This window comes from Trematomus bernacchii, unplaced genomic scaffold (assembly GCF_902827165.1).
Source record: "Trematomus bernacchii unplaced genomic scaffold, fTreBer1.1, whole genome shotgun sequence".
NCBI lineage: Eukaryota > Metazoa > Chordata > Actinopteri > Perciformes > Nototheniidae > Trematomus > Trematomus bernacchii.
Window position 1 is genome coordinate 1,235,304 of NW_022987581.1, and position 12,075 is coordinate 1,247,378.

At 40.4% G+C, this 12,075-nt stretch overlaps 1 protein-coding gene across 1 annotated transcript in view; it reads left to right on the forward strand.

The window, feature by feature from the left end:
* The first annotated feature begins 1,689 nt into the window (after positions 1–1,689).
* Positions 1,690–12,075, forward strand: part of pkn1b (protein kinase N1b) — a 57,372-nt gene continuing 46,986 nt past the window's right edge. The window contains exon 1 of the mRNA XM_034127091.1: positions 1,690–2,160. Within this exon, the coding sequence (XP_033982982.1) occupies positions 2,134–2,160 (27 nt within the window). The 5' untranslated portion in view covers positions 1,690–2,133. The remainder of the gene's footprint in view (positions 2,161–12,075) is intronic.

The window sequence follows — 12,075 nt, forward strand, 5'->3', positions numbered from 1 at the left end:
AAACATCTTTCACTTTATTAATTATTGTTTTATAAATAATAATTATCAATAGTACATAAAACGTTTTTTTAAATGTAATTGATGAATAATTTATAATCATTACTCATAAGTAGCTAGTTCCAGGGGTAGATAAGATTGGTAAATGTGATAGGTCTAACTTTTAACATTTTAAATATTTCAAGTCACTAGAGGGATTTCCGCTGCAGGTTTATATTTTCGTAACATTTGGCGCGACTTGTCCACATGCAGCTGCCACAGGGGTTGAGCTGCAGACTGGAGGAGCTGCAGACTGGAGGAGCTGCAGACTGGAGGAGCAGACTGGAGGAGCTGCAGACTGGAGGAGCTGCAGACTGGAGGAGCTGCAGACTGGAGGAGCTGCAGACTGGAGGAGCTGCGTGCTGCATCAAGCTGGAAACAGGAAGCCACGATAACAAGACCGGGAATATCATGTAGATTTCAAATTAAAGTATTTTTTTGTCAGTTAAAACTTTCTTTTCAAAAATCACGATTCTTCACGATTTTCTTTTACATTTTAATACAGAATATGTCCCTAGAAAAGACAATGGAAACTATTAAATATTATTGTACTTTCTGCTAATTAGAAGAAGACATTTTGTAATTTGTTCTGGTCTGATTTTGGACAGTATTTCAAAAAGAAAAACACGGGCAAACATTACAACTTCAGGATATTGACATTTGATATGTTTTAAAGGTGATGGGATGGGGTTGTAGAGTTGTATTTCATTTGTGGGGTAATTCCACATCAATAAGAAAAAGATGGATAAGCTTCATACCGAATGTTGGACACAAGCAGTGGCGATTCTAGAGTCTGTGGGGGCCCTAGGCAAACATTCACTGGGGGCCCCTCGAACCAGCTTTTCATCACCACGCACCCCCCCCCCCGGAGCGGAGCAAGGCATCGAAATTTAGGATAAGAAGCAGCATTTGACGGCGCTATGCATGGGGCCGCCTTGAGGGGGTTTCCCGACATGTCGTTGCAGTAAATGAAAGGGTGTTTCATGTTGTCGTTGCTGTGGACCTTCTTGATCTACCTTCTTTGGGGCCCCCTTCTGGTCCGGGGCCCCAAGCAGTTGCCTGCCTTACCTGTTCGCAAGCGGCGCCCCTGGACACAAGAAATACAGCCATATACCACAACAACAACAAAAACAACAACATTATGAAGAAGAAGAGCCTTTTTGCTTCCACGTACCATAAAAAATGCATTTGAGGCAAATCCATATTTGAGCTTTGATTGATTTGTACATTTTTTGAGCACAGGATATCATTGACTTTATATCTTGATCGCTTCCATAGATTCAAAAGGATTGTCATATGCATAATAAATACAGCGTAGTTTGGCAATGAAAAGTGAACGTGGAGGCTCCTCAAAAAACTGCAACATACAAAATACGTAGATATGATAATGTAAGAAAGTTGCAGGAATAAGGGAAATAAAATCGTCTAAAAAGGATTCCCCATGTTGTTTTTTGTTAGCTAACAAATGATGGATAATGTTTCCATACCACCATCATTTTAAATTGTAAACATGCGCTGTCATTAATTGACAGGTTTTATTTTGAAGCGTGTAACCGGAAGTTGCACTCTTTATTCTGAAACCCACTTTACCACCCCTCCTGTCTCTCTCTCCAGCATCACCGGCTCTCACAGTGACCCGCAGAGCCGAGCAACAGAGCACCTCGGCGGGGAGACATGGCCTCAGTCTCCCGTAGTAACCGGAGCTCAGTGTGGAGCTGAATCCTAGGGGAATATCTGGATTTTTCTAGCGGTGTTTTCCTCCCTAAACTCGGGGAAACAGCCTCCAGCAGCAGCAGCGTCTGTTTCTGACTCCTAAAGGACAGACTGCAGATCAGAGTCCAGGAGTTCCTGCAGGAGGTGATGCTCTCCAAACGTCACCATGTTAACAATTAATCCATCCGACGTTTGGTGCGTCAAATTGCGCATTTACCGGGGCTTTTGATCGGTTTTAATTAACGCTACAGGTCATTTAACACTGGACTTGTTGTATGTAATCCCCGGAGGAGTGTACCTGTGATTTCTACCATGATCTGAGGGCAGTGAAGTGAGACAAACATTTGCAGAAGTCACCTGGCCTCGCCATCTGATTGGCTGTCCATGATGGCGAATAACAACGAGCTACAGGTGAGTTTCCAAACTTGAGCTTTTTCATTACATGCTGTGTTAGTGTGCATATTAGAGCAAACAAACTACATACACTCATGCATGTAAAGATCAATTGTTGGGGAAACATTGGAAACATCGTGTTAATTGATTCTGAAGTGGTGGTAGGAAATATGTTATGGATGTACTTTGATGATGTTCTGAAAAAAGGTTGTTGGTACTTCACTTCCAAAGGCTGGGGAATTTGCAAAAGACAGCTTTCAAAATTATGTAAGGCTCTAAATTGAAGCTGCAGCCTGATTTTGAGTCCTTAGAATGGGTTAAAGTCCAAAAATGCTTAATCCTACAGCTCCCATAATGCAACTGGATAGTGTCTTTCATTAAAGCTTATATGCCTAGTAAATACCAATCTCATTCAAAGTGCACATTTGAGTTACAAATCAGTTCAAAATGTGTGGTCTTCACTTCCACCTTCTCATAATTGGATTAAGCCAGATATGGGAATGGTACTCATGTTTACCAATTACTTAGGAGGTACTATGTCTGAGCTTTTGTCAATTATTTGCTTTTTTGGGACCTATCATGCAAAATGCACTTTTTGATGTCTTTTATACATCAACACGTGTCCCCGGTGTGTCGGGGAACTCACGCAGCGTCAGAAAATAAAACCCTCTCTCTTTTCCTCCGTACCCAAATCTCTAAAAACGGGGCTACAACGGAGCTGATCCAGATTTGCGTCCGATATGACGTAATATCTGAAATGTGGACCCACGGCCCTATCAGAAAGTTGCTATCAGAAACAATGCCCGACTGTTTTGGACGTAATATGGTCGGTGTTTACATTAGCATCGCTAACACTCAGAGCTAACCTGTACTGGAGAGCATGTGTGTGAAGAAGCAGGAAATAAAAAGGAACTCACCTTGTGGTATAACCGGCAAGAGAGAAAGCCTTTGAGCTCCATACTGTTTCAGAGATAATCCTTGATAATCCATGATATGGCGTTTCATCACGGCAGTATTTAGTTTAGACAGTAGCTGCCGGGTCCCGCATGAGCTCAGCCCCCTCCTTTTTTATTTGTATACATTTTTTTTTTTTTTTAAAGCTTTATACCCCAAATCAGCACTTTTGAAACAGGAAGTGAAATAGAGGGATATGAGGCATGGCTAGAATGGGTGATCTGTTTGGTATTTTGAGCAAAACACTTCATAGACATGTTTTTTATATATTTTTATATATCTGAGACCTATGCTATTGCCTCAGAATAGCATGAAAGGTGACCTTTAATTATTTGAGGGTCTCAAAAGTAACTAATACCCTGTCAAATAAATATAGTGGCGTAAAAAGGACAATATTAGGAATATTCGTCGAAGATTATTGACAACTTCACAAAGTGTGAATGCCTAAAATCTTACTTAATATTGCAACTGTAGTACATTTAAAGTTGCTTTCCACCATTAAAGACTATTATTATTATTGAACATCGAGAACATTTTGATAAAACACAGACTAAAACTTTATGAAAGTCTACAGGTTTTCCTTTTCTTAACAAAGCATCAATTAGAAAAATTGTAAAACAGAGTAAATGTGTGTTCCCCAATCATTGATAGAGGTAAACAAACAACTAATGGACAAAACCAACAACAACATGAGCTGTATTTCTTACACAATAAGTGGATAAACTGTTTATTTCACAGATAAAATCACAGCTATAGCCTCCACTTCCTCCACAGCATTGATACAGATTAGATTTCCCAGATGAAATGCGATGATTTCCCGATTGTGACGCAGCAGTTCCCCTCAGGTGGGTCTGAGGTGAGTCACGGACGGTGTTCAGCCTCAGGTAATAATTTAGAGGAGGTCGAGTTACAATTCCTCTGTTGTGGTGTCAGAGTAGCTCAGGACGCATTAGAGGGAAATGTTAAAAACCAAAGGCTGACTGTAGAGAGACTGTGCAGTTGACATTACATTTTTACAGTATAAGTACATTTATTTGGTGAAGTTGTACGGAGCTCAGATGAGACGATTGCAAGACATTAGTGCTGCAAAATTAATAAGAAATGTATAAAAATCGCAGCCCTTCAAGACACCTATTGTGATTTATGTGTGACAGCTTCTAATAACCACCTCAACTCACTCATATCTCCTGAATGTATCTACACCTGTTCACAGCAGCCTAAAAGCAACACGTGTAGAGACAGAACAGACACAGCCATATCTTCATAAGTTGTCTCACACTCCAACAGTATTTTTAACACTATGTCGCCACTGTTTCCTTTGTTATGAGTGAAAACTGGCTTCTTCATATGAGTTTCTCTGAACATGAAGGTGCCTCTAGTGTTTCTTGGAAAGCTGTGTTTCCTATGTGGGTCATCAGTAACATCCGATATGGGCCATAGTTCATACTCATTTGTTCAAAGTGCAAAATAAACATGCTTATTATGCACAAGAGGAACTTCTCCCATTTGTTCGAGACATGGAAATCTTCCTGGACTTTGTTTTTCACGACAAGTGTCATATGCCCACAATTCGATATAGATTTCTCCTTCTCTAAACACCTTCATGGCCTCATAACTGAATATATAACACCTCGATGATTGTGATTGCCTGCAATTGAGCAGTTTCTGCCCGGTCTGTGGTTAGGGTTATTGAGATCAAAACGCTGCGTTGATAATGATCTCAATCTGTAAGACAGACCGCCGTGTGATGACTGAGCTCGCTTGATGATTTCACCTTAGTACCTCATTCTATAGAGCGGTGCAGGGATGATGTTTATTTGTAGGCCGAACCGAAAGTTAGCATCTCCCTAGTTCCCTCAACAAAAAGCCAATGGGATTTTTCCATTGGATTGTGAATTACTGCTGAAAATAATCTGTGTCAAACAAATGTTTATGATACTTACACGTCTTGTTCAGCAGGATAATCTCCATTACCCCACTTTATGATTTTTTTTAAGTTAAAAGCTAACCAATAAAGGAACTACATCACGGTCACATGACCTCACGTCACCACCGCTAAGCTAAAGGCAGCTAATGACCTAACAATCAACATCGGCACCTCTATTGTTTCCCCGACTCAGACTGCAAGGAATCTGGGTGTGACCCTAGATAACAAACTGTCCTTCACTGCAAACATCACTGCAACAACCCGCTGCTGCAGATACACGCTTTAAAACATCAGGAGGATACGTCCCCTCCTGATCCAGAAAGCGACGCAGCTTCTGGTCCAGGCTCTCGTCATCTCACGCCTAGACTACTGCAACTCCCTCCTGGCTGGTCTACCTGCATGTGCCATCCGACCTCTGCAGCTCATCCAGAATGCAGCGGCTCGTCTGGTCTTCAACCTTCCTAAATTCTTCCACACCGCTCCTCCGCTCCCTTCACTGGCTTCCAGTAACTGCTAGAATCCACTTCAAGACACTGGTACTTGAAAACCTGATGTACTTATATGATTCTGTTTTCTTCAAGTTTGTATCTTCTTGGTCGAATGCACTTATTGTAAGTCGCTTTGGATAAAAGCGTCAGCTAAATGCAATGTAATGTAATGTAATGTTGGGCGTGATGACGTTTAGTCGTCTCATTTAGACACTTGTTAGCAACCGCTGTTTTAAAATTCACCAGAGGGGTATTTACTCACATATTTTATGTTAAAATCTCTTCATCTGTTGTTAACCACAGACCTTATTTCAGGCTTCTAAACAACAAGCATTGACGTTGAGGGGGCTCTGAAAGGCTAAAAAGTGCTCATATTTGGGTTTTAGGACTCATTCCTGCACCACTCTTTTAGAGGTCATGACTGCTGGGTCACAGAGGAAAACATCTCTCTTCCTCCCCCCCACCTCCTTTAAAAACACATTATCCATACATGCACATAAACTGACCATCAGTGTAATGTAATGTAATGCTTCTCTGAGCTGTTCGCTAAGCTAACAACATAGCATACACTTTGAAGTAGCTACATACTTAGCGGGCGCCTTCTCATGAATTCTTTATTTCGGTTGGTTTCCTGTAGTTATTATCTGTAGGAGTCGGAGGATCTTCTTTCAGTGGTGAGGAGTGCAAGGCAACTCCTTCTCTTCTCAACCAAATTACTTTTTATTGATCATCAAAGAGAGTGAGGGCAGCTGGGTTAATGTCCTTAATGGCATCTGAGTACAGACAGCAGTACTGGCATGTTATAATACACAGACATATCTTGCATGGCACGCACCGTAATGTGTGTCTCCAGCTGCCACTGCCATGGATAATAGGATTAGAGGAGTGGACTTCACTGGGTCTGACCTCCTATGAGGGTGGCATTAGTTCACACACACACACACACAACCCCCCCCAACATCCAGCCTCCTCCACCCTGAATCCAGGATTACACGGCGTCTGCAGAAATCTGTCTCTGCCCAGACACACGAGATCAAAACTGCTGCATCGATGGGACATCTTAATGACCGTCATCAATAAAACCAACCGGTGCATCGTGCCTGAAGCTTGTTGTTCGGGTGCGAAGCAATCACGATTCACTCCAGAGATGAGTGATGATAAGTAAAATGCCAACCCAGAAAACAAATCAAAACTAGAACGGGAGAGTAGACCAAAGCCGATGATGCCTTCACTTGAGGCCGAATGGTGCCATTTTCCTTAGTTGTTATTCTGAATTTGGTGGTGCAGTAATGAGTCCTAAAATCCGGAAAATACTTGGCGTTAACCTCTTCCGGTTCCCTCGTCTCAAAGTGAATGTTTTTTTACAATTTTCTTTGGTTGTTAGCCTGAAATAAGGTCTGTGGTTAAAACAAGCTGAGGACATTTTCACGCTTTGTTCTACGACATAAAATACGTCAGTAAATACCCCACTGGTGAATTTAAAAATGGCGGTTGCTAACAAGTGTCCAAATGAGACGACTAAACGTCATCACGCCCCAACATTAGCCACTTTTAGCTTAGCGGTGGTGACGTGCAAACCAGAAATACTACAAGTAAACTGGTGAAGGTTAGAAATAATTGCTAGTTTTACTGGTTTTCAGCTACATGAAGTATTTCATGTAGCTGGTTGTGTGAGTATATTAGGGATTGTAGTACCACAGGATTGAAGAATGTGTTGCCAAGAAGGACAAGTTAGAGAAACAGGGTGACGCAAAATAACCTACATTCAGTCTCGATTTGATATTTCTCTCCACATGACTCGGGGGGGATATGAAGGTCACACAGGAAGGCAGCCTTGTGTCCGCATTGATTGGTTGCTAAAGTATTTTAGTAAAGCCAGTGGGCACTGAGGCTCAGCGGTGTTGTGAAATATCTTGTGGTGTTTGGTCTGTGTTTGTGGCTTAAAGATCAGCCAGAGGTAAAAGGGACAAACAAGAAGTAGTTCATCAACAGAATATATTAAAGGTAGACAAAATCAAACTAGGATGAATTGTAGGGCTGCATGATTTGGACAAAACAACGTATTGCATTTGGGAATTATGCATTTTGTAAACATTATTCACATAATCAAAAATATAATAAACTTCGATAGTTAGAATCAGGTTTATTATTATTATTATTATTATTATTATTATTATTATTATTATTATTATTATTATTATTATTATTATTATTATTATTATTATTATTATTATTAAGTAGGTGTACACATATAAGACATTTGCTTTGGTGCATTATGGAGCATACCATTTGTAAAACAGGAGAGAATGTACAACTTCTTTAAAAACTATTATCAAATTAAGAGTCAGGTCAGAAACCAGAGGAGACTGTGAGGTCCACCGTAGACGGACCACTTTTGGACAAAATGTACTTTCCATTAAAGGCAGCTCATTGTGGAACAGCCTCCCAACTGAGTTACGGGATTGTCCCACTCTCAATAGTTTTAAAGGTCAACTCAAAGAATGGTTGAGAAACAAACGGACGTGCAATCACCGCTAAATGCACTTTAACACAGGGGTATCTCCTCTTGCACTTTGTGTATCTCTTGTATCATCTCTTGCACTTAATATGTCGTTGCTGCTATAGTGTACTGCCATGTGGTAAATACTTGTGTGTGCTGCTCTTGCTCTTTTGCATATCATGTATTTATTTTTGCCATATATATAAATGTCATGTTCTTTTCTTTTTCTTTTCTTTTTGCCGCTGCTTTTAATTGAACTATTCACATCTTAAACTGCACTGTAACTTTTAACTTTTATCCATGTATTTTTTCTTTTAATGTTTATTTTATTATCTTTTCTTTTTAATGACTGATTTTAAATGCCATTTTCATAATGTCTTCCATTTTTGTAAAGCACTTTGAATTGCCTTGTGTTGAAAGGTGCTATATAAATAAACTTGCCTTGCCTTGCCTTGCCTTGCCTTATATGTTGTATGTGAGGGACTACGGATGGAAATGAGCTCAAAGCTCAAATCCGGCATATTTACACTTGAAGCATTATTTGTCTAAAGTGTTCATTAATGTGCATTGTCCCTATTCAAATAAACGATTAAATGAAATGTTAAAAATAATTATAAATATTAACAAAACTGAGTGCAATGAGAATAGCACAAATAAAATATGTGCAACATGTCAGGATTTGAAAATGGAGCAATTTTAGAAGCGGTAGCATTGAACAGAAATGTGCAAAATCTATGTGCGAGGTTCACATTATGGAAAAGGACAGCATGTGCTCACACGATGTAACACATACTCAACATATGACGCTTGTCACTACGTCAGTAAGCCTCTTAAACCTGGTATTAATATATTATATAGGCGCCCTGATTGACTTCGCACTTATAGTTATGGTGTGACCAGGCCATCATTCAAGAAGGCAGCTACACAGAGATGTAAAATAAGTTGTACACGATTTTAAAGCATGATGCCTGTCGTTCCTTCCTTCCTTGTTTTTCTATCAAGCCACTAGACGCCTTAAACAGAAATGTTTTAACTCGTTTTCTTTCCTTTATATTACTTACAGTTGAAGAGCTGCTTGGCCTCCGATGGTTTGGATCAGGGGTGTCAAACTCAAATACACAGTGGGCCAAAATAAAAAAATGGGTACTAGTCGAGGGCCGGACTGGTTCAATGTTTATTGCAGAACGTATTGAAATGAACTTATTGCACATATTAAACCTGGAACTAGCAAAGCTTACATTATTGCCTATAAAAACAACATTAAACATTAAATAATCAGTTGCATTCATTTCTTATGGCTCTATCTGCAGATTTTCCAGAGTCATTTCTTATGATTACATTTTTCCAGAGGCCAACAACAGCTTCAAAAAAACAATTCCCCTCAAAGAGAAAACCAAACATGCCCTGTTGTCGTGAGAGAAAAAGTGCAGAAGGAAACATCCATGTAAACTCAGTGTGCTGCTCTGTGATGCTAGCTCAAGCCAGATACTTGGCATCTCATCTTGGGTGCAAGTTCATCAATGTTTGGGCTCAGGCTCTGAGCTGAGGAAACCCTCAGGATTGAGTGAAGGTGTGCGTGCAATATACCGGCGGGCCAGATCTAATAGTAATTAGAAATTATCCTGCGGGCCGAAATTAAATCCACCAAGGGCCTGATTTGGCCCCCGGGCCTTGAGTTTGACACATGTGGTTTAGATGATATTATGCGATGTGTTTGCTCAAAATAAAATAACAAACTTTTACACATGCAACAAAGAAAAGAGGCTTTTACAATATTAAAAAAAAAAAAAGACACAAAACTCAAATAAAATAACAAACAACTTAGGTGTTCTTTCTTTCTTGATGAGGCTTATATAACTTAATAACTTAAAGGGTAATTGGACGGTTAAAAACTGTCTCGACGACGTCTTTCTAGCAGGTTGCTGCCCATCACTGTCACTTTAGCGCAGGCGCCGTGGGAATTGTAGTCTTTTATAGTGTGTTGACTACAGACGTCACAATTAGGTGGCCTTTCTTATAAAAACGAAATACTGGCTCTAACAGTGCCATTGATGCCGTTTGAGTAGAAAGTAGAGGGACATCGAAGAACCTGCACTGTGTGACTGGATGGTTGTTTCACCTGAGGCAGATGAGATGAGGTCATGTGATACCCTGCATGTTGTGGTGTTGGGTTTAAGGGGAGCGAAGGCATGAGGCTTTACGTCCTCAACAGTGGACGGTCTGTTGTGTCAGCCCAGAGGCTTTAGGGAAGAGAAACTGCTATTATTAACCTTATTGAGCAGGAGATACAGAGGGTAGCTCAACAACGAGCTTAGCCTCCAAAATGTAACCCAAACTGGAGCCATTGAAGATTGAAGATTCAAGGCTTTTATTGTCATTTGTACATTAGCTACAGTGTAGTTATGACAATGAAAATCTGAGGTCACAGGCTCCTCCAACAGTGTAACACAATAAAACAGATAATAGTGCAAGTCAATACTATCAAATAGAATATAATAGAAATAGTGCAGAATAGTCTATATACAAGTAATTGGAAGTATATATATAAGTTGCAAACAGATGAATGTTATGGATGTTCTTTCAAAAGTCCAGGTGTTTAACAGTCTTGTGGCCTGTGGGATGAAACTGTCCCTTAGGTTTAGTCTACAACAAGCTTAGCCTCCAAAATGTAACCCAAACTGGAGCCATTGAAGTCTCTGAGGCTGAGTAACTGAACAGTAGCCAGGTGCTATTGTGAGTTTGGCTTCTTTTATTCAGTGTCAATGTGTGGCAGATTATGAGAGTTGTAATAGAAGCTGGAGTGATACTAGTATTACATGGAACTACAAGACCTAAGGAATCCACTACCAACCAGGAAATATAGTGGTAAAGGGATGATGTTTTTTTCGAGATTGATCGTAACGTTAGCATCTCCCTGGTTCCCTCCACAAAAAGCCAATGGGATTTCTCCATTGGCTTTTGGATTATTGCAGAAAATAAGCTCTATGGCAAACAAACGTTTATAATACTTACATATTAATCTCCACATATTAACACCACTTTATGATTTTTAAAAAAGCTCACGTTATGCTTAACGGCTATAAAGGGACTACATCTTGGTCACATGAGTTCACGTCACCACCGCTAAGCTAAAGGCGGCTAATGTTGGTCTATAAAGGAACTACAGCACGGTCACATGACTTCACGTCACCACCGCTAAGCTAAAGGCGGCTAATGTTGGTCTATAAAGGAACTACAGCACGGTCACATGACTTCACGTCACCACCGCTAAGCTAAAGGTGGCTAATGTTGGGCTATAAAAGGAACTACAGCACGGTCACATGACTTCACGTCACCACCGCTAAGCTAAAGGTGGCTAATGTTGGGCTATAAAGGAACTACAGCACGGTCACATGACTTCACGTCACCACCGCTAAGCTAAAGGTGGCTAATGTTGGGCTATAAAGGAACTACAGCACGGTCACATGACTTCACGTCACCACCGCTAAGCTAAAGGCGGCTAATGTTGGGCTATAAAGGAACTACAGCACGGTCACATGACTTCACGTCACCACCGCTAAGCTAAAGGTGACTAATGTTTGGCTATAAAGGAACTACAGCACGGTCACATGACTTCACGTCACCACTGCTAAGCTAAAGGTGGCTAATGTTTGGCTATAATGGAACTACAGCACGGTCACATGACTTCACATCACCACCGCTAAGCTAAAGGCGGCCAATGTTTGTCGTGATGACCTTTTTAGTAGTTTATTTTAGACACTTTGCAACCGGCGATACATAGAAGCTTCAGAAGTGGGTTATTTACTGACGTATTTTATGTTGTTGAAAATCTCTTTAGGCAAACAAGCTTAAAAAACCATTGACTTCCAGGCGAGCGAACAGGAAGAGCTAAAATGCGGACTAATTTCCTGATTTTAGGACTCATTCCTGCACCATCCTATTGCTTGTTAGATATATGAATGGAACTGGGTTCTATAGATATCCACAGTTCTCCCGTTTACAGACCATGCATTTTTTTCCCGGTACAATTGGGTTATTCTAGCCTCTTATAAAATGGTGTATTT